The sequence below is a fragment of the Coregonus lavaretus genome (assembly GCF_964263955.1).
Source record: "Coregonus lavaretus genome assembly, chromosome: 9".
Lineage (NCBI taxonomy): Eukaryota > Metazoa > Chordata > Actinopteri > Salmoniformes > Salmonidae > Coregonus > Coregonus lavaretus.
In genome coordinates this window covers 35,958,149-35,984,606 of record NC_139996.1, presented here as the reverse complement: position 1 = coordinate 35,984,606, position 26,458 = coordinate 35,958,149, and the positions used below count along the sequence as shown (strand labels likewise).

The window sequence follows — 26,458 nt, the reverse complement described above, 5'->3', positions numbered from 1 at the left end:
TCCAGACGTGACGCTTGGCATTCAGGCCAAAGAGTTCAATCTTGGTTTCATCAGACCAAATAATCTTGTTTCTCCTGGTCTGAGAGTCTTTTAGGTGGCTTTTGGCAAACTCCAAGCTGAGGCGTTGCTTCCGTCTTGACACTCTACTATTAAGACCTGATTGGTGGAGTGCTGCAGAGATGGTTGTCCTTCTGGAATGTTCTCCCATCTCCACAGAGGAACTCTGGAGCTCATTCAGAGTGACCATTGGGTTCTTGGTCACCTCCCAGACCAAGGCCCTCCACCCCCCCCCCCCGCCCCCCCGATTGCTCAGTTTGACCGGGCGGCCAGCTCTAGGAAGAGTCTTGGTGGTTCCAAACTTCTTCCATTGAAGAATGATAGAGGCCACTGTGTTCTTGGGGACCTTTAATGCTGCAGACATTTTTTGGTACACAATCCTGTCTCAGAGCTCTACGGACAATTCCTTCGACCTCATGGCTTGGTTTTTGCTCTGACATGCTCTGTCAACTGTGGGACCTTATATAGACAGGTGTGTGCCTTTCCAAATCATGTCCAATCAATTTAATTTACCACTCCAATCAAGTTGTAGAAACATCCCATGGATGATCAATGGAGACAGGATGCACCTGAGCTCAAGTTCGAGTCTCATACCAAAGGGTCTGAATACTTATGTAAATAAGGTATTTCTGTTTTATATTTTTAATACATTTGTAAAATTTCTAAAAACCTGTTTTCGCTTTCTCATCGCCTTCTCATTATGTGGTATTGTGTGTAGATTGATGAGAAAAAACATTTATTTAATCAATTTTAGAATAATGCTGTAACTAACAAAATGTGGAAAAAGGGAAGAGGTCTGAATACTTTCCGAATGCACTGGATATTTCTGTACTCTCCCTTCTCCTTTACTGGGTGGTGCTGTTTTTTTTGTATGTATTATTAATGACAAAGTCAGCCATGGGTTATTCTGATTATTTTCATAACATATCAGAAAAGGGACAAGTCTCCCTGATGGTTTACATTGATTGTCATCCTGTATCCATCCACTCCTGGACCACACTGTCTGAATGGGTCTTACTGGACTGCACACACTCTAAATGAACTGCCATAGGCTACTTGCACTCAACCGGGACAGCGTTGAACATTCATAGTGGGTCTCTTCTCACCCCAATGCTCTGAGTGTGTGTGTGTGCGTGCGTGCATGCGTGCGTGCACACTGTGAGAGTCTAATGTAAGCTGATAGGCTTTCTCTGCATTTCCATCAAAGGGAAATTAGACGCCCATCAGGGGTAGATACTCCGTCTCAACCAATAGTTCAGCTGATTAAGACGCATTTGGGCCCAGTTTTTCTCTCTTTTTACTGCACCTCTCTCCCTCGCTCTATTTTTGTATCTCTCCCTTCCTCTCTCGCTCTCTCTCCTTCACCTTTATCTCAGAAGGGAGAGAAAAGTTTAAATCAACTTGTTGATATTCATCTCTCTACTCCTGTAATTGTGTTGAAGTTCAAACTGTGGTTGTATAGTTGTATGTACAAAGTTATGAATCCCTGTAGTGAGCCACAATCCCAATAGACAGATTCATCTAGATTCCCTGCTATTTTCATTTGATTCTTTCAACATAGACAAACAGGCAGGAGTAAACACTGTGTGTGGTCCTCTGTAGCTCAGCTGGTAGAGCACGGCGCTTGTAACGCCAAGGTAGTGGGTTCGATCCCCGGGACAACCCATACACAAAAAATGTATGCACGCATGACTGTAAGTCGCTTTGGATAAAAGCGTCTGCTAAATGGCATATTATTATTATTATAATATCTCTCACAGGACAGAACAGGCGATTTCCACCGGTCCAAGACAAAACAGACAGATAGATGCGTGAAAGGACAGGAGAGAAATAGAGGTGACATTCAAAAGAACACAGGTCCAAAGGTTGAGTTCTATAGCTAGCTGGTCTCATGCTGTTTCACTAACAGTCCTAGAGTAAGGGGATTTAATACATGAACATACAGTACAAGTGAATACATACACTACCGGTCAAAGGTTTTAGAACACCTACTCATTCAACGTTTTTTCTTTATTTTTACTAATTTCTACATTGTAGAATAATAGTGAAGACATCAAAACTATCAAATAACACATATGGAATCATGTAGTAACCAAAAAAGTGCGGAGATCATCCGTTTACCCACACCGCGTCTCACAAAGACACGGCGGTTGGAACCAAAAATCTCCAATTTGGACTCCAGACCAAAAGACAGATTTCCACCGGTCTAATGTCCATTGCTCGTGTTTCTTGGCCCAAGCAGGTCTCTTCTTCTTATTGGTGTCCTTTAGTAGTGGTTTCTTTGCAGCAATTCGACCATGAAGGCCTGATTCACACAGTCCCCTCTGAACAGTTGATGTTGAGATGTGTCTGTTACTTGAACTCTGTGAAGCATTTATTTGGGCTGCATTTTCTGAGGCTGGTAACTCTAATGAACTTATCCTCTGCAGCAGAGGTAACTCTGGGTCTTCCATTCCTGTGGCGGTCCTCATGAGAGCCAGTTTCATCATAGCGCTTAATGGTTTTTGCGACTGCACTTGAAGAAACTTGCAACTTGCAGTTCTTGAAATGTTCCTTATTGACTGACCTTCATGTCTTAAAGTAATGATGGACTGTTGTTTCTCTTTGCTTATTTGAGCTGTTCTTGCCATAATATGGACTTGATCTTTTACCAAATAGGGCTATCTTCTGTATACCCCCCCTACCTTGTCACAACTCAACTGATTGGCTCAAACGCATTAAGAAGGAAAGAATTTCCACAAATTAACTTTTAAGAAGGCACACCTATTAATTGAAATGCATTCCAGGTGACTACCTCATGAAGCTGGTTGAGAGAATGCCAAGATTGTGCAAAGCTGTCATCAAGGCAAAGGGTGGCATTTGAATAATCTCAAATATAAAATATATTTTGATTTGTTTAACACTTTTTTGGTTACTACATGATTCCATATGTGTTATTTCATAGTTTTAATAATAATAATAATAATATGTCATTTAGCAGACGCTTTCATGTCTTCACTATTATTCTACAATGTAGAAAATAGTAAAAATAAAGAAAAACCCTTGAATAAGTAGGTGTTCTAAAACTTTTGACCGGTATTGTACATATCATGTTTCGTTGTTCCTTTGTATGTTTTTGATCATAAAGACATTTTCAAAGGTTTAGGGTTTTTTAAAACCACATTTCAGCAAACCAAAGTGCTGGTGGTAAAACACAATGTGGTCCAGGCTTCTGTCATTCACTCCAGTTATCCAGCTGCTGCTCTGCATATGCTGTCAGGGCGGCTATGAGACTAGGATAGTGACAACGACTGTAAGAGATAACGCTGCTGCTGAACAGAGAGGCACTTGGAGGGTCAGTTGGCCTAATACCTGTGTGATTAAGGCATACACACCCAGATAGACATCCTTTAGGCCTCCAAAATCCCCCTGGGCAGGTCCATGGAGAAGCTATAGCAATAATGGGAGTAATTCCCGGGACCCCCCATACATAAAAGTCGCTATGAATAAAAGCATCTGCTAAATGGCATATATAAAGTGGGGGGGAAAAGTATTTAGTCAGCCACCAATTGTGCAAGTTCTCCCACTTAAAAAGATGAGAGAGGCCTGTAATTTTCATCATAGGTACACGTCAACTATGACAGACAAAATGAGAATTTTTTTTCCAGAAAATCACATTGTAGGATTTTTAATGAATTTATTTGCAAATTATGGTGGAAAATAAGTATTTGGTCAATAACAAAAGTTTCTCAATACTTTGTTATATACCCTTTGTTGGCAATGACACAGGTCAAACGTTTTCTGTAAGTCTTCACAAGGTTTTCACACACTGTTGCTGGTATTTTGGCCCATTCCTCAATGCAGATCTCCTCTAGAGCAGTGATGTTTTGGGGCTGTCGCTGGGCAACACGGACTTTCAACTCCCTCCAAAGATTTTCTATGGGGTTGAGATCTGGAGACTGGCTAGGCCACTCCAGGACCTTGAAATGCTTCTTACGAAGCCACTCCTTCGTTGCCTGGGCGGTGTGTTTGGGATCATTGTCATGCTGAAAGACCCAGCCACGTTTCATCTTCAATGCCCTTGCTGATGGAAGGAGGTTTTCACTCAAAATCTCACGATACATGGCCCCATTCATTCTTTCCTTTACACGGATCAGTCGTCCTGGTCCCTTTGCAGAAAAACAGCCCCAAAGCATGATGTTTCCACCCCCATGCTTCACAGTAGGTATGGTGTTCTTTGGATGCAACTCAGCATTCTTTGTCCTCCAAACACGACGAGTTGAGTTTTTACCAAAAAGTTCTATTTTGGTTTCATCTGACCATATGACATTCTCCCAATCCTCTTCTGGATCATCCAAATACACTCTAGCAAACTTCAGACGGGCCTGGACATGTACTGGCTTAAGCAGGGGGACACGTCTGGCACTGCAGGATTTGAGTCCCTGGCGGCGTAGTGTGTTACTGATGGTAGGCTTTGTTACTTTGGTCCCAGCTCTCTGCAGGTCATTCACTAGGTCCCCCCGTGTGGTTCTGGGATTTTTGCTCACCGTTCTTGTGATCATTTTGACCCCACGGGGTGAGATCTTGCGTGGAGCCCCAGATCGAGGGAGATTATCAGTGGTCTTGTATGTCTTCCATTTCCTAATAATTGCTCCCACAGTTGATTTCTTCAAACCAAGCTGCTTACCTATTGCATATTCAGTCTTCCCAGCCTGGTGCAGGTCTACAATTGTGTTTCTGGTGTCCTTTGACAGCTCTTTGGTCTTGGCCATAGTGGAGTTTGGAGTGTGACTGTTTGAGGTTGTGGACAGGTGTCTTTTATACTGATAACAAGTTCAAACAGGTGCCATTAATACAGGTAACGAGTGGAGGACAGAGGAGCCTCTTAAAGAAGAAGTTACAGGTCTGTGAGAGCCAGAAATCTTGCTTGTTTGTAGGTGACCAAATACTTATTTTCCACCATAATTTGCAAATAAATTCATTAAAAATCCTACAATGTGATTTTCTGGATTTTTTTCCTCAATTTGTCTGTCATAGTTGACGTGTACCTATGATGAAAATTACAGGCCTCTCTCATCTTTTTAAGTGGGAGAACTTGCACAATTGGTGGCTGACTAAATACTTTTTTCCCCCACTGTACAGTGCCTTCAGAAAGTATTCAGACCCATTGACTTTTTCCACATTGTGTTACATTATTCTAAAATTGATTAGATTGATGAGAAAAAAAAACAATCTACATAGAGGAACTCTGGAGCTCTGTCATTGGGTTCTTGGTCACCTCCCTAACCCAGGCCCTTCCCCCCCGATTGCTCAGTTTGACCGGGCGGCCAGCTCTAGGAAGCGTCTTGGTGGTTCCACATTTCTTCCATTTAAGAATGGTGGAGGCCACTGTGTTCTTGGGGACCTTCAATGCTGCAGAAATGTTTTGGTACCCTTCCCCAGATCTGTGTTTTGGCACAGTCCTGTCTCGGCGCTCTACGGACAATTCCTTCGACCTCATGTCTTGGTTTTTGATCTGACAGGCTCTGTCAACTGTGGGACCTTATATACAGTGAGGGAAAAAAGTATTTGATCCCCTGCTGATTCTGTACGTTTGCCCACTGACAAAGACATGATCAGTCTATAATTTTAATGGTAGGTTTATTTGAACAGTGAGAAACAGAATAACAACAAAAAAATCCAGATAAACGCATGTCAAAAATGTTATAAATTGATTTGCATTTTAATGAGGGAAATAAGTATTGGTGGACTCCAATCAAGTTGTAGAAACATCTCAAGGATGATCAATGGAGGATGATCAATGGAGACAGGATGCACCTGAGCTCAATTTCGAGTCTCATAACAAAGGGTCTGAATATATATATCTTTTTAAAATTCATTTTCAAAGATTTCTCAAAACCTGTTTTCGCTTTGTCATTGAGGTATTGTGTGTAGATTGCTGAGGATTTATTTTCATTTAATCAATTTTAGAATAAGGCTGTAACGTGACAAAATGTGAAAAAAATCAAGGGGTCTGAATACTGTATAGTATAATATATTATTAAGAGTTGGTGTCGTTTAGAACTGGCCTGATCCTTCCTATCTGCCCAGTGTTGTAGTTGCGCTTAGGTGGTTGCGTCTATCAACATGTTAACCAGGTTGTGCATGTTAAGAAACATGTCACTCCAGCCTCAGTCAGACTAACTGGGATGTCAGACCAACTGGGATGCATACTCTGACAGAAGGTTTCTTCTCAGTTTCCTGACCTGTGGCTAATGAGATTAGTTCTTACTCAACATATCGTCGTTCCCACTTATAGCTGTGGAAACACTTGAATCTTATGCAATTGAATGTTGACACTAAAACAACTACCTCTGTCCTTACACACTATACTAGAGATCCCAGCTAGCACAGTTGGTTCCTTGGATGTTGTGGGAGTGTACGTTTTTGGTTTCCCATTGGTTCTGGGAACGAAGTCATAAGGTTATTGACTAGTAAAACGTTTTTTTTTTTTGTTCGTTCTGAGAACGGAAGGGAAAATGTAGCCTCTTCTGGGAACGTTAATTTTTAGGTTGCAGGGAGGTTCTGAGAACGTTTTACTATGGTTCCTTGAAGGTTTTATTAACGTTCTGAGAATGGAAATTAAAGGTTATTTGAAGGTAATTAAATAACATTCTGAGAACATGTTTCAATAAGACTTTTAATTAAACGGCTAGCTTAGTTTGGGTTAAATATTTTGAACTCCAAGCACAGATAGGACAAATGGAAATTCATTTGCTTAGGCATTAATCATGCAAACACTTGTTTTATATTGTGGCACGGCGTCAGTGAGATTCTAACCTATGATCTGTTCTCTATCCATGGAATTAGTCCACTGCGCCACCAGGATGGAGCTAGCATGCCATGTTGTTTTTTACATATACAAAGCTGTTCATTTTTGTCTATTCAAAATTACCCAATTTCAAAGGAAACAAGCACTCATTAAGATCAGGTGTGGCCAATTAGTGGGCGCGGCCAACACACCTGAACACACTTAACAAGATAGATGATAGAGTTTTGTTGATGCTGAGAAGAACGGAATGTATGTTTTTAAATAACATTCTTAGAACCTTTTCTGAACTTTACTCAAGTTTTCTTGTGGTTTTTATGGAAAGTTTTCTCTGAACAATTTGAGAACACGACTTTAAATAGAACCATGAGGAAACCTGTAGAAAGTTTATGCTGAAGTACTGAAATTCCCACAGAAGAACATTGTCAGAACTATTTGATAACATTCCCAATGTCAAAACAGTTGGAGAACATTCCTAGAACATTACCAAAATTGAAATTAAATGTAACCATATTTGAACTTTCTGTTAAATTAAAGAAATACACTGTACCAAGAAAATAATGTTTTTTTTGTCAAGTTCCATAAATGTGCTGAGAATGCTCCAAAGTCAAGCAACTATACTGCACCATTCCCAGAAAGTTCTGGGAAGGTTGTATGTGAAATAACCATAGGACAACCACGCTCTCACCAAGTTCTAAGAAACATATGGTTCTCAGAACATTATGTGCTAGCTGGGATAGTATTGCAGTGTCTGTATCCTTGTTTGAACTGTCCTATATCACATCAAAGGAGTGGATGACATAGTATTGATTGATAAGTCTCATCTAGGGGTTCTGAGTTAAAACTAATTACCTGTCTTTTGCAATGACATTGTTCACGTAAATCTGTAATGTCTCTTTATAACCTGCTCATGTCTCCAATCTCTCTTCCTGGCTGAGGTTTCACATGTCTGATAATTGCCTGTCTCTCTATCTGTCTATTTGCCTCTGTCTTTGGGAAATGTAGATCACAGGATCTCGCAACGATCCTCCCATCCCTTGTACAGACCTCTCGCAGTCTATCATAAGGACACATCATAACAAGCTGCTGTCATTATGGTGCACACAATTACAATTACATTTAAATTAGACTTCAATTACAGTTACATTTACATTTACATTTACGTCATTTAGCAGACACTCTTATCCAGAGCGACTTACAAATTGGTGCATTCACCTTATAGCCAGTGGGATAACCACTTTACAATGTTTTTTTTTTTTTTTGGGGGGGGGGGTGGGTAGAAGGATTACTTTATCCTATCCCAGGTATTCCTTAAAGAGGTGGGGTTTCAAATGTCTCCGGAAGGTGGAGAGTGACTCCGCTGTCCTGGCGTCGTGAGGGAGCTTGTTCCACCATTGGGGTGCCAGAGCAGCGAACAGTTTTGACTGGGCTGAGCGGGAACTGTGCTTCCGCAGAGGTAGGAGGCCAGCAGGCCAGAGGTGGATGAACGCAATGCCCTCGTTTGGGTGTAGGGACTGATCAGAGCCTGAAGGTACGGAGGTGCCGTTCCCCTCACAGCTCCGTAGGCAAGCACCATGGTCTTGTAGCAGTTGAGGTACAAGTATTGCATTTACTCATTGTTACAGGCTAGGGTTAGTGGTTAGGGTTCAGCCGGGGTGTGGGCATGAAGCTAGGGTTAGGTTTAGGATAAGAATTAGGGTTGAGACTAGGGTTGGATTTGAACCAGGATGAGATATGAAGCTAGGGTTAGGGTTACGGTTAGTCCCGTTGAGTAGAGTTATTAAGTTGACCTAACTCCAAATAATAACTATAGTCTAAATACAGTTTTATTTATTGCATGAGCCACTAATATATCCAATAGCTTTCTACTGGTTGATTTTGGTGAATTTGATTATTTCTGTCAGTAATCAGAAGTCCATTGGCAAGTTATCTTCATGATAACACCCCCAGCTGGTCTAAACATGACATGGCATGTGGACAAGTCATTTGGCACTTATACACTGAGTTTACAAAACATTAAGAACACCTGCTCTTTCCATGACATAGACTGACCAGGTGAATCCAGGTGAAAGATATGATCCCTTATAGATGTCACTTGTTAAATCCCCTTCAATCAGTGTAGATGAAGGGGGGAGACAGGTTAAATAATTTAGACAATTGAGACATGGATTGTGTGTGTGCCATTCAGAGGGTGAATGGGCAAGACGAAAGATTTAAGTGTCTTTGAACGAGGTATGGTAGTAAGTGCCAGGCTCACACGTTTGTGTCAAGAACTGCAACGCTGCTGGGTTTTTCATGTTCAACAGTTTCCTGTGTGTATCAAGAATTGTCTACCACCCAAAGGACATCCAGCCAACTTGACACAACTGTGGGAAGCATTGGAGTCAACATGGGTCAGCATCCCTGTGGAACGCTTTCGATGCCTTGTAGAGTCCATGCCCCGACGAATTGAGGCAGTTCAGAGGGCAAAAGGTGCAACTCAATATTAGGAAGGTGTTCTTGTTTTGTACACTCAGTGAATATCACTCACTCAGTTCAGCCTCCTCTACGGTAAGATTATTCCTAACATACACATTGATATGTCATATCAACTCACATTGATATGTCAGTTGATATGCATGCCCAGCTTCTTGGCTTTAGTATTGTGTTGCCATACATACAGTAGAGATGTTGAAAGAGCTTGGAATTTGGTTGACCTCCTCCCACTCCGTAGAATGTTATGTCACTAGGGATTGCGGAAATCAGTTTTCTCCTAATGTGTTGAATGCAATTTAACTAGGAATATGTCCCTAGTCTGATTTTAGAATAAGTCTGGTGTTATATACAGTGCATTCGGAAAGTATTCAGACCCCTTGACTTTTTCCACATTTTGTTACGTTACAGCCTTATTCTAAAATTGATTAAATTGTTTTTTCCCCTCATCAATCTACACACAATACCCCATAATGGCAAAGCAAAAACAGGTTTTTGGAAGTTTGACATTTCCATAAATATTCAGACCCTTTACTCAGTACTTTGTTGAAGCACCTTTGGCAGCGATTACAGCATTGAGTCTTCTTGGGTATGCCGCTACAAGCTTGGCACAACTGTATTTGGGGAGTTTCTCCAATTCTTCTCTGCAGATCCTCTCAAGCTCTGTCAGGTTGGATTGGGAGCGTCACTGCACAGCTATTTTCAGGTCTCTCCAGTTCGATCGCGTTCAACTCTGGGCTCTGGCTGGGCACTCAGTGACATTCAGAGACTTGTCCCGAAGCCACTCCTGCGTTGTCTTGGCTGTGTGCTTAGGGTCGTTGTGCTGTTGGAAGGTAAACCTTCACCCCAGTCTGAGGTCCGGAGCGCTCTGGAGCAGGTTTTCATCAAGGATCTCTCTGTACTTTACTCCGTTCATCTTTCCATCGATCCTGACTAGTCTCCCAGTCCCTGCCGCTGAAAAACATCCCCACAGCATGATGCTGCCACCACCATGCTTCACCATTGGGATGGTGCCAGGTTTCCTCCAGACGTTACGCTTGGCATTCAGGCCAAAGAGTTCCATCTTGGTTTCATCAGACCAGAGAATCTTGTTTCTCATGGTCTGAGAGTCTTTAGGTGCCTTTTGGCAAACTCCAAGCGGCCTGTCATGTGCCTTTTACTGAGGAGTGGCTTCCATCTCGCCACTCTACCATAAAGGCCTGATTGGTGGAGTGCTGCAGAGATGGTTGTCCTTCTGGAAGGTTCTCCCATCTCCACAAAAGAACTCTAGAGCTCTGTCAGAGTGACCATCGGGTTCTTGGTCACCTACATGACCAAGGCCCTTCTCCCCCAATTGCTCAGTTTGGCCGGGCGACCAGCTCTAAGATGAGTCTTGGTGGTTCCAAACTTCCACCATTTAAGAATGATGGAGGCCACTGTGTTCTTCGGGACCTTCAATGCTGCAGAAATGTGTTGGTACACTTCCCCAGATCTGTGTCTCGACACAATCCTGTCTCTGAGCATTACAGACAATTACTTCGACCTCATGGCTTGGTTTTTGCTCTGACATGCACTGACAACTGTGGGACCTTATATAGACAGGTGTGTGGCTTTCCAAATCATGTCCAATCAATTGAATTTACCACAGGTGGACTCCAATCAAGTTGTAGAAACATCTCAAGGATGATCAATGGAAACATGATGCACCTGAGCTCAATTTCGAGTCTCATAGCAAAGGGTCTGAATACTTACGTAAATAAGGAATTTCTGTTTTCTATTTTTTATAAATTTGCAAAAATCCATCTCGCCACTCTACAAGATGGAAAAAGTCAAGGGGTCTGAATACTTTCTGATGGCACTGTACATTTTAGTTTGAATCAATGCCAGCCACCAAATGAGACAGCACAACTCAACTTTATGAAGTGTCATTAAAAGAAACAGAACTACATTCATCGATTAATACCAAAGTAGCTTGACATTTCACTTCACATTTAAAATCTAACATCATACCTCTATTAGTGGGTTCTCCTCTCCATACAACTTTAATTTGTGACAGTAGTGCTTTCCCAACTTTCCAATCAGTCTTTATACGTTGAGTCCAATTAAATAAAATGGTTAAAGGTGAATAATTAAAATAACCTTTTAAGAGATCTAGAATAGAAAGAGGCTGACATAATCAAATGGTTCCAAGTCTGGAGAGAGAGGGACAATATGCTAAATGACTGGTGCTTTGGACGTAAATGATGACTTTTGATAGACCAAATCATCTGAAGTGATACATCAATAGCCTTATAGAGCAATACCTCATGAGATGTACTGCTAAAATAATCTTTATAGCTAGGTTTTGTGCATGCAAAGAGGCATCCATCCACCAGTGCAGTTAAAAGACACATCTAATAAGTCCATTTGAACCATTATAATTACAGTTTAGCATTACTCAAATTTAGGGTAATATGCCAACTATGCAAGTATGTTACATTATAAATGTCTTACATCATTCTAAATGATAGGCCATATACAAGAAATGCTATGATTACAAGAGTTCAAATTCAAAACAACAGAGGGTGCATTTCAATAGTGTACTGTAACTAAGTACCTGTCCTTATGATCTGCCTGTTAATCCCTTGTATGATCTAGATTACAGGCACAGCTGTCTAGTGGGCCCTGGCTGACTCCTGCCCTCTGCTCTCCGCACCCAGGGTTTAAGGAGATTTGGTGGCCCTCTAACCCATAGACTCAGTTCTTGGAGAAGAGGGTCACCTAACCTAGACATACTGTGATGTGGTAGGTTATGCCACAAAGACATCAGGTTAAAGAGTGGTAGCGAGGGCAAAACAAAGCTCTGGCCATGCTGCTTCATTCATGCTAGATGACCGAGGGCTTGGAGGATGTGATATTTTTAATGTATGTAAACACAGGATATAAGCAAAGCCACAGAGGATGTCTGCCTATAGAGTAATGCTACATTAATGATTTGTGTATGTAAAGGCCGCTACCCACTTTACGGAAACTACACAAACACAGCGACGGAGCATCATTTTCTACGTAGTTAAACGTACATTTGTGCGGCAAAGATTTTGAAATGGACAGTATTTGATGCTCCATCTCTCTGTTTGTGTAGGGTGTGTAGGGCCCTTAATGAAAAAAACAACTATCGTTTGGTATTTATTTAATTAGTCCATTGTTGATATAGTCCCAAAATGTTGTGCATGTCAGCAATCAAGTTTTCAAGATATATAACTTTCAAAATACAGAAATACAGCCCGTATGATGCATTTTGCATCATATGATGCTGCGTCTTGGCTGCTTTATCTCACTTACGCAGACTAATGTTTCATCCCGGCACATACCCTCTCTGATTGAGCTTTTCAGGGAATAAGATTAGGATATATCTTTCCAGAAAAACAAAAAACTACGACAACTGCGTAGTTGAGATTACTTTTTATTTGGAGCCTTACAAAGTTCATTCTTTGCACATGGCTCTCTGTCTCCTGCAGATTATAAAATGACTATGATCACAGCTCGTCCAATATCTTCTTCCTGCCGGTCGGGACGGAGGATGCGGTGGAGTGGCAAATAACTCCATGTCCGTGACTCCAGACACTCAAGCAGACAAATCCAGGGTTAGTCTGTGTGTGTCTTTGCATTTGTTGCAAAGACAGAAAGAGAGAGGGTTTATTCAGCATGGGAGAGTCGGAACCATCCAGTCTGCTATCTGAGGTATTTTTTAAGTACAGCTTTCAAAGCCTCTCAGAAATAAAATTAGCGGAGTTGAGCTCAGTACAGATGGGTCTAGGGTAGACAGATGGCTACGGCTTCCATTTACCTAGGTCTGCACCTTCTGATCTCAGACTGAGATTGAGACTAAAATTAAAACAATTATGTGGTGGGTGAGCTACGCAATATTTTCAAAGAGAAAAAAACATCCATGGAAAAAAAGTACTTTGGATTGGATCTTTTACTGCATCTTCTATTAAGTCTATGATTAGTAAACCTGCTGAGGCCTCCCTGTTCCCAGTGTGCTGTGAGGTCTGTGGGCCAGGCCAGGTGAGGCCTGTCTGTCTGTCTGTCTGTCTGTCTGTCTGTCTGTCTGTCTGTCTGTCTGTCTGTCTGTCTGTCTGTCTGTCTGTCTGTCTGTCTGTCTGTCTGTCTGTCTGTCTGTCTGTCTGTCTGTCTGTCTGTCTGTCTGTCTGTCTGTCTGTCTGTCTGTCTGTCTGTCTGTCTGTCTGTCTGGCTGTCTGGCTGTCTGTCTGTCTGTCTGTCTGTCTGTCTGTCTGTCTGTCTGTCTGTCTGTCTGTCTGTCTGTCTGTCTGTCTGTCTGTCTGTCTGTCTAGAAGGCTCCTGCTGGCAGCCTGGGGCTGTGGCTATGCTGGTTATTCCCTGCGACCATGCCACCGTTCCCCAGCAGGGACTCCAGGGAGCGAGTGCTCTCAGTGTCTGGGCATATGTGGCGCAGCCCTGGGGGCGGGAAGTCCTCGCTCCCCTCCTGACCCTCCCTGCTGGCTGCCGCCAGGGCCGCTGCAGCCGCACACTCCTCTTTGAACAGGCGGTCGTGCTCCTGCTTGAGCTCCTGGTAGCTCTTAGAGAACATGTGGAAGATGGAGGTGGCAGGGAAGGCCATGATGAGGATGCCACTCAGAATGCTGCTCAGCGCCACCACCTGGCCCGGGATGCTGCGTGGCACCATGTCGCCGTAGCCCACTGTCGTCATGGAGATGATGGCCCACCAATAGGAGGCTGGTATGCTGCTGAAGTCCTGGGCTTCGGTCAGCTCGCTCTCGGCCAGGTGGACCAGCGGAGAGAAGAGGGTGACGGCCACACACAGGAAGAGCAGCAACAGGCCAAACTCTCTGGTGCTCTTCCTCACCGTCAGGCCCAGGGTCTGCAGGCCCAGAGAGTGACGGGCCAGCCTCATCACATACAGGATCCTCAGGGCCCTCAGGATCCGCAGCACCAAGCCCAGCTTATCCAGGTAGCTGGTCCCCCCAGCCTTCTCATGGTCCAGGCCCGGATCATCCTCATCCACCACCAGGGACACATAGTAAGGCAGGATGGCCATGGCGTCGATTACGTTGAGGGGCCCGCGGATGAACTCCAGCTTGCTGCGAGCCTGGATGAAGCGCAGGATCCACTCCAGGGAGAACCAGGCCACGCACACCGTCTCCACGATGAACATATTGCGACACTTCTGAGAACACTCACCCTGTGGCACAGATAGACAGAGAGAGAGATTGAGAGATTGGGGGAGAGGGAGGGGGGATGGAGATTTGGACAAGCAGAGAGAGGAGTAGGTAGAGAGTGGTGATGAGGGCGAGAGAGAGAAAGGCACACACAAGGGGAGGGACAGAAATCAGCAGGTTAGATAATCATCTAGGGAGGAATTACGCGTGCGTAAATGGAACCGAATTCCTTTTTCACGGACTTTCCTCTCTGTGCGTATTCTGACCTTGAACTTCAACATGGGGAAACGCATGTGCCAGCCAGCAATTCATTTGGGGTGGAGATCACAGAAATGTAGGTGTGGCAGAGGTGTGTCTACAGATAAGCATATTCTGATCTTGACTTAATGCCCTAATAATTCCACCACCTTTACGTGCAAGGAAACCCTAAATAAGGTTGAGCATACCCTGTCGGTTCCATGTGGAAAAACATCTACTTTCTTTTTCCCAATAGAAATAACACCATTCTCCATGCACTGCAATTTATAAATTGATAAGAGCTATAGATAAGACCTAGTTAAATGAGTAACCTGCTTGAAGAAAGGGATTGTAAATACAATAGCAATTGTTTTAGATTATTTTTCCTTTTGATCGCTGGAGACTAATGTGAAACCAGTCATATGGCAGAAAAATGAAAAGCATATCAACATGACAGGTATTTCTGCCCCTTTACCCCAGTGAAGTACAAAATATGGTTTTAATGTGGGCAATGTTGCGCCAAATGTAACATTTGTGCACTCTTAAATGTTTTAATTATATGCCCCGACTTTCTGTGTCCTACTATTTGCATCATGCTAAATATTATTGGCCTCTATCAGTATCAACTGTCAGTTATAAATACACATTTAACCGCCAATTTAGTGTTAGTTCCCATTCAGTTGGTAGCCTTCATTTAGTATCATTCCATTCAATGTTTAATTTAACTTCATTTGCTTCCCTGTAAATTATGTCACAGTCGTGTGGTTGTTGCTGAGGATCACTAGTAATAGTGGATCATATTTTAATGTGATAAAGATTGGACATGAAGGCCTACGGAGCAACAAGAAGAACTACCCCTCCCTACCTTCAGGCTATGCTCAAACCCTACACCCCAACCCGAGTACTAAGTACACCTCTGGTCTCTTGGCCCTCCCACCCCTACGGGAGGGCAGCTCCCGCTCAGCCCAGTCCAAGCTCTTGTCTGTTCTGGCACCCCGATGGTGGAACCAGCGTCCCCCTGAAGCTTGGACAGCTTAGTCCCTGCCCATCTTCCGAAAACATCTGAAACCCTACCGCTTCGAAGAGGTACCCTCCCCCTAACCCGAAATAAATGTTACGCCTTTCGTGAACTAACACTCGCGCTTTACTTTTTTCCCCTTTACTAGCTCTGACTTTGCTGATAGCTACTTTATTGAGGAAAAATGTACTTACTATGACTATGATATGTGGTTGTCCCACTGAGCAATCTTAAGATGAATGCACTGTAAGTCGCTCTGGATAAGATATTTTGCTAGATGACTAAAATGGAAAAATTATATTAAATCATTATGGAGCGCATACCAAACCGTTATTACAGTTTGAACCTGACGCATGGCGCAATACTTGGTGGTTGTCATTCCTCAGTGCAGGCAATAGGGTATATGCAGTGCATTCGGAAAGTATTCAGACCCCTTGACTTTTCCCACAGCCTTTGCCACATTACAGCCTTATTCTAAAATGGATTTTTAAAAAATTATGACAAAGTAAAAATAGTTTTTTAGAAAATGTTGAAATATCACATTTACATAAGTATTCAGAGCCTTTACTCAGTACTTTGTTGAAGCACCTTTGGCAGCAATTACAGCCTCAAGTCTTCTTGGGTATAACGCTACAAGCTTGGCACACCTGTATTTGGGAAGTTTCTCCCATTCTTCTCTGCAGATCCTCTCAAGCTCTGTCAGGTTGGATGGGGAGCGTCGCTGCACAGCTATTTTCAGGTCTCTCCAGAGATGTTCGATCGGGTTCAAGTCCGGGCTCTGGCTGGGCCACTCAAGGACATTCAGAGACTTGTCCCGAAGCCACTCCTGCGTTGTCTTGGCTGTGTGCTTAGGGTCATTGTCCTGTTGGAAGGTGAACCTTCACCCCAGTCTGAGGTCCTGAGCGCTCTGGAGCAGGTTTTCATCAAGGATCTCTCTGTACTTTGCTCCATTCATCTTTCCCTCGATCCTGTCTAGTCTCCCAGTCCCTGCCGCTGAAAAACATCCCCACAGCATGATGCTGCCACCATCATGCTTCACCATTGGGATGGTACCAGGTTTCCTCCAGACATGACGCTTGGCATTCAGGCCAAAGAGTTCAATCTTGGTTTCATCAGATCAGAGAATCTTGTTTCTCATGGTCTGAGAGTCTTTAGGTGGCTTCTGGCAAACTCCAAGCGGGCTGTCATATGCCTTTTACTGAGGAGTGGCTTCCGTCTGGCCACTCTACCATAAAGGCCTGATTGGTAGAGTGCTGCAGAGATGGTTGTCCTTCTGGAAGATTCTTCCATTTCCATAGAGGAACTCTGGAGCTCATTCAGAGTGACCATCGGGTTCTTGGTCTCCTCCCTCACCAAGGCCCTTCTCCCCCGATTGCTCAGTTTGGCCGGCCGGCCAGCTCTAGGAAGAGTCTTGGTGGTTCCAAACTTCTTCCATTTAAGAATGATGGAGGTCACTGTGTTGTTGGGGACCTTCAATGCTGCAGACATTTTTTGGTACCCTCCCCCAGATCTGTGCCTCGAATTCCTTCAACCTCATGGCTTGGTTTTTGCTCTGACATGCACTGTCAATTGTGGGACCTTACATAGACAGGTGTGTGCCTTTCCAAATCATGTCCAATCAATTGAATTTACCACAGGTGGACTCCAATCAAGTTGTAAAAACATATCAAGGATGATCAATGGAAACATGATGCACCTGAGCTCAATTTCGAGTATCATAGCAAAGGGTCTGAATACTTATGTAAATAAACTATATGTTTTTTTATTTTTAATACATTTGCAAAAAAAATGTAAAACTGTTTTCTCTTTGTCATTATGGGCTATTGTGTGTAGATTGATGAGGAAAACAATGAATTTGATCCATTTTAGAATAAGGCTGTAACGTAACAAAATGTGGAAAAAGGGAAGGGGTCTGAATAATTTCCGAATGCAGTGTATTTCTACTATTGTACACTATACACCCTATTCTTATTCAATGCTGTCCATCATAACCATGGGTTGAAGAATGGGTTAAAAAGTCATAGAAGTCTGAACCGGGCCCCTAGTAATTAATAAATCCTCAGCTAACACCTACTCTGCATGCTACACTGATATCTAAGTGGGACACAATCAATTCATTACACAGGATCAAAGTTTAATTTGACACACTGAGCACGACCCCAAAAGACAAAAACGCCAGAATCCCCTCTAACCGCCTTAAGAAGGGCAGGTAATTAAACACTCATAGGCCAGGAAAGGAAAAAATGCTGACCCAGCTATATCCACTGATCACACACAACTCCTCTCACACACACACACACACACACACACACACACACACACACACGCACACACACACACACACACACACACACACACACACACACACACACACACACACACACACACACACACACACACACACACACACACACACACACACACACACACACACACACACACACTGGCTCATTCCTCACTCTCCCCTGTCCCTGCCTCTCTCATCAGCCCTCTCATCCCTCACTCCCTCCCTGGCTGGCTTCTATCCTTCTTCCTCTCTCCCTACCCCTCTCTCTCCCACCCTCCCTCTCACACACACACTTTCCCTGTTTCTTCCCTCACACAAACACTTGTTTTCTCACCCTCATTTCTCACCTCCTACTTCTCACACATCCCTCCGCCAGCTCCTACAGGGTATCATGCACCTGGCAACTGGAGGGGAGATTTGTACTTCTCTCAGCAGGACTTTTACCTTTCCTACACTAAAGGGATCTGGGAATATTTTCCAACTAATGGGTCTTTAATCTCTACTCCTCCTCTCTCTCACTCACATTCAGTCCATCTCTTGCCCATTTCTAAACCCATGGGACTTCTCAACCTCTACCTCTATCCATCTATTCATCCCTCACTCATTCTCCCCCCTCCTCTCTCTCCAGAGCTGACCTGGGCTAAGAGGTAAATAAATATTCCTTGTACTCTGGGATGTTGTGCACATTAAGACAGAGTGATGCCCTCCCACTCATCTGCATGATGCTTGATTTCTCAGAGCTAATGCACTCCCTCTAACCTTATCTCACTGCCTTGTTCTGTAACAAATGTCAATGATGTCTCATTTCAACAGCAGCAGTCAATTCAATGCGACTACTGCCAACGTGCCTCTGACTGGAAAACACATAATCAAGATCAGTATTGAAAAATTCCAAAGTCAGAATGTGACAAGTAGTGACGGAATTGAATAAAAAGTGCCAATGTGAGTAACATAGTGTACAACCAACAGCTGCAACTGGAGACTATTGCCTGACACGTATGACAGCTTACTTGGCTACAGTCAGAAAGGGTTAGCAACATTCTCAGAGATGCTTCTAACAGAATAGCAGTGGAGTAATCACTCAATGGCACCGCAATTACTAGTGTGAAATTTGTCTACTCATTTGCAAAGCTTTGGTTCAAAAAAGTAATTATATGTTAAAGGGATAGTTCACCCAAATTACAAAATGACACATTGGTTTCCTTACCTTCAAAGCAGTATATGGACAAGGTATGACAGCAATTCATGCTTTGGTTTAGTTTCCCTGGCACTGTATCCACATGCTAACGTTTTAGCATTTGTGGCACAAATCCCATTCAAGTCATGGGACCGATATTAGCATGTTTCGTGTATCATGTCCAAATCATCTAAAAGTATTTCAAATTGATTGTGAAGCTCATCAAAATCACTTATAAATGATTTGAACATGATGCGTGAAAAATGCTAATATCACTCCCATGACTTAAATGAGATTTGTGCCACAAATGCTAAAATGTTCGCATGTGGAAACAGTGCCAGGGAAACTAAACCAAAGCATGGATTGCTGTCACGTTGAATAATTCAAGATGAGCTGCAGTTCAGGAAAACCAGTTTTTTAACATCGGAGGTTAAGAGACGGTGAAGACAATTCTGATCATGTTCAATGTATTTTTTAAACCTTTAAACCTTTAAGCAAGGGAGAGATTATGAATTCAATCCTTCATCCACATGGCTATAGAATCTATAGTATAGCGAGTGAGTGGAATAAATAGCATTATCCACTGAGATTGTAATGCCTAATTGTATGTCACTCAGGATAAGAGCTCCATTCCTAAATTATTAAAATGTTAAATGTCTTTTTTTTAAATAACATTACACCCATGAGGCCACTAGGTCATTTGACTGCAGGCACTGTTCTGCTCAGACGCCCCCTGTCCTATCATGCCTTCACTGCTTATCTATAGCTGCCTTAGTGTTTATATAGTCTCTTGTGACAGCCTTAGTTGATTCAGTTCTGGGTGCAGAGATGAGTGTTTATACCGTTGGGTAAAATCAGCCTAATTTCTTTGTTCACTTCACACAAGAGGAAATTACAAAACACCTCTAAAAACAGTCAAGTCTGATTGTCACAGCCAAGACTCCCACAAAGTCATTACCAAGTGAAATAGAAGCTTATGTAGTGTAAGAGAAAAAAAATGTTTTGTGTTATTGATTTTGTGATTGCCAATGTAGATTTACTGTATGATTCTGTCCATCTTTCTCTCTCTCTGTCATTTGTCTTCAGATGTTCTGCAGCCCTAACAAGGAAATTGATCTGGATTAAACCTATTACCATAATTTGGAGTAAAATTATGTTTTGTCTGCTACAGTGCCTTGCAAAAGTATTCATCCCCCTTGGCATTTTTACTATTTTGTTGCATTACAACCTGTGAATTACCTTCAGAAGTCACATAATTAGTTAAATAAAGTCCACCTGTGTGCAATCTAAGTGTCACATGATCTGTCACATGATCTCAGTATATATACACCTGTTCTGAAAGGCCCCAGAGTCTGCAACACCACTAAGCAAGGGGCACCACCAAGCAAGCAGCACCATGAAGACCAAGGAGCTCTCCAAACAGGTCAGGGACAAAGTTGTGTAGAAGTACAGATCAGGGTTGGGTTATAAAAAAATATCCGAAACTTTGAACATCCCACGGAGCACCATTAAATCCATTATTCAAAAATGGAAAGAATATGGCACCACAACAAACCTGCCAAGAGAGGGCCGCCCACCAAAACTCATGGACCAGGTAAGGAGGGCATTAATCAGAGAGACAACAAAGAGACCAAAGATAACCCTGAAGGAGCTGCAAAGCTCCCCAGCGGAGATTGGAGTATCTGTCCATAGGACCACTTTAAACTGTACACTCCACAGAGCTGGGCTTTACGGAAGAGTGGCCAGAAAAAAGTATGCACGCTCAAGTTTTCAGTTTTTTTGTCTTATATCTTGTTTGTTTCACAATATAAAATATTTTGCATCCTCAAAGTGGTAGGCAAGTTGTGTAAATCAAATGATACAAACCCCCCAAAAATCTATTTTAATTCCAGGTTGTAAGGCAACAAAATTGGAAAAATGCCAAGGGGGGTAAATACTTTCGCAAGGCACTGTATTATAACTGTCTGTGTCTGTGCGCATACAGTATGTGAATGTGAGTACAGTACCGCACAGCGCATTCGGAAAGTATTCAGACCCCTTGAGTTTTTCCTAATTTTGTTATGTTACAGCCTTATTCTACAATAGATTAAATTGTTTTTCCCCCCATCATCAATCTACACACAATACCCCATAATGAAAAAGCAAAAACAGATTTTTAGAATTTTTCGCAAATTTATTACAAATTAAAAACGGAAAAATAACATTTACATACACTACCCGTCAAAAGTTTTAGAACACGTACTCATTCAAGGGTTTTTCTTTATTTTTACTATTTTGTACATTGTAGAATAATAGTGAAGACATCAAAACTATGAAATAACACATATGGAATCATGTAGTAACCAAAAAAGTGTTAAACAAATCAAAGTGTATTTTATATTTGAGGTTCTTCAAATAGACACCCTTTGCCTTGATGACTGCTTTGCACACTCTTGGCATTCTCTCAACCAGCTTCATGAGGTAGTCACCTGGAATGCATTTCAATTAAAAAGTGTAACTTCTTAAAAGTTAATTTGTGGAATTTCTTTCCTTCTTAATGCGTTTGAGCCAATCAGTTGTGTTGTGACAAGGTAGGGGGGTATACAGAAAATAGCGCTATTTGGTAAAAGACCAAGTCCGTATTATGGCAAGAACAGCTCAAATAAGCAAAGAGAAACAACAGTCCATCATTACTTTAAGACATGAAGGTCAGTCATTACGGAACATTTCAAGAACTTTGAACTTTGAAAGTTTCTTCATGTGCAGTCGCAAAAACCATCAAGCGCTATGATGAAACTGGCTCTCATGAGGACTGCCACAGGAATGGAAGACCCAGAGTTACCTCAGCTGCAGAGGATAAGTTCATTAGAGTTACCAGCCTCAGAAATTGCAGCCCAAATAAATGCTTCACAGAGTTCAAGTAACAGACACATCTCAACATCAACTGTTCAGGGGAGACTGTGTTAATCAGGCCTTCATGGTCGAATTGCTGCAAAGAACCCACTACTAAAGGACACCAATAAGAAGAAGAGTCTTGCTTGGGCCAAGAAACACGAGCGATGGACATTAGACCGGTGGAAATCTGTCCTTTGGTCTGGAGTCCAAATTTGAGATTTTTGGTTCCAATAGGGTGAACGGATGATCTCCGCATGTGTATTTCCCACTGTAAAGCATGGAGGAGGAGGTGTTAAGGTGTGGGGGTGCTTTGCTGGTGACACTGTCTGTGATTTATTTAGAATTCAAGGCACACTTAACCAGCATGGCTACCACAGCATTCTGCAGCTATACGCCATCCCATCTGGTTTGGGCTTATTGGGACTATCATTTGTTTTTCAACAGGACAATGACCCAACTGCATCAGATGTGCTGGCATCAGATGACCTGGCCTCCACAATCCCCTGACCTCAACCAAATTGAGATGGTTTGGGATGATTCGGACCGCAGTGTGAAGGAAAAGCAGCCAAAAAGTGCTCAGCATATGTGGGAACTCTTTCAAGACTGTTGGAAAATCATTCCAGGTGAAGCTGGTTGAGAGAATGCCAAGAGTGTGCAAAGCTCTATCAAGGCAAAGGGTGGCTATTTGAAGAATCTCAAATATAAAATATATTTTGATTTGTTTAACACTTTTTTGGTTACTACTTGATTCCATATATGTTATTTCATAGTTTTGATGTCTTCACTATTATTCTACAATGTAGAAAATAGTAAAAATTAAGAAAAACCCTTGAATGAGTAGGTGTTCTAAAACGTTTGACCGGTAGTGTAAGTATTCAGACCCTTTGCTATGAGACTTGAAATTGAGCTCAGGTGCATCCTGTTTCCATTGATCATCCTTGAGATGTTTCTACAACTTGATTGGAGCAGGGACTGGGAGACTAGTTAGGATCGAGGGAAAGATGAACAGAGCAAAGTACAGAGAGATCCTTGATGAAAACCTGCTAAAGAGTGCTCAGGACCTCAGGCTGGGGCGAAGGTTCACCTTCCAACAGGACAACGACCCTAAGCACACAGCCAAGACAACTCAGGAGTGGCTTCGGGACAAGTCTCTGAATGTCCTTGAGTGGCCCAGTCAGAGCCCGGACTTGAACCCGATCGAACATCTCCCAAAAGACCTGAAAATAGCTGTGCAGCGACGCTCCCCATCCAACCTGACAGAGCTTGAGAGGATCTGCAGAGAAGAATGGGAGAAACTCCCCAAATACAGGGGTGCCAAGCTTGTAGCGTCATACCCAAGAAGACTCAATGCTGTAATCTCTGCCAAAGGTGCTTCAACAAAGTACTGAGTAAAGGGTCTGAATACTTATGTAAATGTGATATTTCCGTTTTTTATTTTACATTTGTAAAAACTTCTAAAAACCTGTTTTTGCTTTGTCATTAAGGGGCAATTTGTGTAGATTGATGAGGGGGGGGGGGGGGGGGGAACAATTTAATCAATTTTAGAATAAGGCTGGAATATAACAAAGTGGAAAAAGTCAAAGGGTCTGAATACTTTCCGAATGCACTGTATGTGGGCAGATTGTCAAAGAGCTGTGTGTGTGCGTGTGTATGTGCATGCGTGCGTGCGTGCTGCGTGCGTGCGTGTTTCTGTGCAGAGAGACCCTGAGTAACAAGAGCAAGCTCCTCTTATTGAAGTAAGACTGCAGTATAAATAAGTGAAGACAGTAGACACGGCCGACAGCACAGTGGCTAGATCACAAACCAGGGGCTACTGCTTTATCTTAGAAGGAGGTCTCATAAGAATGTCTATTCTTTTGCTTCAGCCTCTTTTTGTCAGCTGGTAACTGTCATGCAAATAACTGCTGGTCTCACGGTAATTGACCGTTAATTAACATTAATTAATCAGGGCTAGTGCATAGCCTACAAGCCACTGATGCAGAATTTTGGAATTCTGAGTCTTCCCTATGTTAGGCCCTGTTCTGGCTATGCAATATGGCAGTGGGCTACACTAGTTCATTTAGCAGACAAGATTTGCATATAATTCCCATGGCATTATTTTATAGTAACAAGAATACAATTGAACATAGCTCAATAAAAAATAACTGATATTTTTCCCAAACGATTTCCGAGAGAGTGTGCACGTGACTATTCTGTGTTGAGCCGTTAACAAAGTGATTATTTGAAACAAGTCCTCTTATATGCTTAATTTAGAGTTATTTATGCAACTGTAGTTGTGATACAAACCTTAAGCTATATGTTTTTATTTCAAATATTGTTTAATTTTTTATTTAACCTTTATTTAACTAGTCAAGTCAGTTAAGAACAAATGTGTCTGCCACGCTGATCCTCAACACGGGGGCCCCTCACGGGTGCGTGCTTAGTCCCCTCCTGTACTCCCTGTTCATCCACTACTGCGTGGCCAAGCACGACTCCAACACCATCATTAAGTTTGCTGACGACACAACAGTGGTAGGCCTGATCACCGACAACAATGAGACAGCCTATAGGGAGGAGGTCAGAGACCTGGCAGTGTGGTGCCAGGACAACAACCTCTCCCTCAATGTGAGCAAGACAAATGGAGATTATCGTGGACTACAGGAAAAGGAGGGCCGAACAGGCACCCATTAACATCGACGGGGCTGTAGTGAAGCAGGTCAAGAGTTTCAAGTTCCTTGGTGTCCACATCACCAACAAACTATCATGGTCCAAACACACCAAGACAGTCGTGAAGAGGGCACGACAACACCTTTTCCTCCTCAGGAGACTGAAAAGATTTGTCATGGGTCCGCAGATCCTCAAAAAGTTATACAGCTGCACCATCGAAAGCATCCTGACCGGTTGCATCACCGCCTGGTATGGCAACTGCTCGGCATCCGACCGTAAAGCCCTACAGAGGGTAGTGCGTATGGCCCAATACATCACTGGGGCCAAGATTCCTACCATCCAGGACCTATATACTAGGCGGTGTCAGAGGAAGGCCCAAAGAATTGTCAAAGACTCCTGTCACCCAAGTCATAGTCTGTTCTCTCTGCTACCGCATGGCAAGCGGTACCGAAGCGCCAAGTCTAGGTCCAAAAGGCTCTTTAACAGCTTCTACCCCCAAGCCATAAGAGTGCTGAACAATTAATCAAATGGCCGCCCGGACTATTTACATTGACCCCCCCTCCTTTGTTTTTACACAGCTGCTACTCGCTGTTTATTATCTATGCATAGCCACTTTACCCCCACCTACTTGTACAAATGACCTCGTCTACCCTGTACCCCCGCACATTGACTCGGTACCGGTACCCCCTGTATATAGCCTCGTTATTGTTATTTTATTGTGTTACTTATTATTTAATTTTTTACTTTAGTTTATTTAGCAAATCTATTTCTTGAACTGCATTGTTGGTTAAGGGCTTGTAAGTAAGCATTTCACGGTAAGGTCTACACCTGTTGTATTTGACGCATGTGATTTGATTTGAAAAATTGAGGTTGTTTTTCCCGCGGTTCATTTTCATGCCAGCCAGGTAGGCTACTCCCGTAGTTCATTTTCATGCCTGCCAGGTAGGCTACTTCTATTGTAAAGGGAAGCAATGTGCTTAATATTAGGAAAGTTGAGAAATAAATAGTCTATAGTAGGCCTAGCCTATAGAAAGTTTATGGGATCCTCCTATTTTTAATAGAGGCCATCAAAACGCTGTTTTCTCAGGCAGTTGCATAGCATAGCCTATAGAAATGTAGCGCAACATGGGCTTATAGGAACGCTTATTTAATTGCATGCATCAACCAGCTATGAGGAGCTAGCTCACGCTGCGCAACAGGTGATCCTATTCCGCTCAACAGTCACGTGGAATTTGACTGCGGTCATGACTCACCGTAACAGCCCTACCCATTAGGCAGTGAACATTATTTATAGAAAATCGACCTCTGAAATGAAAACAGTGACAGATTCAACCTGAGCGTGGTTCTTTCAAAAGTTAGGCCTACCTTTCCACCCCAGACAGAGAAGCCTACCGACACAGAAAAATGTAAGCTTTAACTGCTGGCTACTCTTCTTCCGTGGCTTAACCTAACGAGAGAAGGTTACAAGTATTTTCCTAAAAGCTGTCTGGGTTTAAACATCTTCTACTGTACAGAAAGTCAATTGATAGTGACAGATTTAGATTACTTCCCAAGCTAAGTCAAGCTCTGAATGTCAAAGAAACTAAACAATAATATCCCCATATGCATTGGAGTCACCTCTTTCCTGGGTATTTTACTGCTTGTTTCTAGCATAAAGGACCGTGGACCAAAGCGCTGTTTTAGATTACTTTATATAGTCGGATCAATTTGATTTTCTTCAAAATCTTAAGCTAACAAGGGGTAG

General features: G+C 42.7%; 1 protein-coding gene across 1 annotated transcript in view; it reads right to left on the bottom strand.

The window, feature by feature from the left end:
* Positions 1-13,625: 13,625 nt before the first annotated feature.
* Positions 13,626-26,458, bottom strand: part of kcng4a (potassium voltage-gated channel, subfamily G, member 4a) — a gene marked incomplete at both ends in the record, with an annotated part of 71,132 nt that continues 58,299 nt past the window's right edge. Inside the window, one exon of the mRNA XM_084168453.1 lies at positions 13,626-14,498. Within this exon, the coding sequence (XP_084024579.1) occupies positions 13,626-14,498 (873 nt within the window). The remainder of the gene's footprint in view (positions 14,499-26,458) is intronic.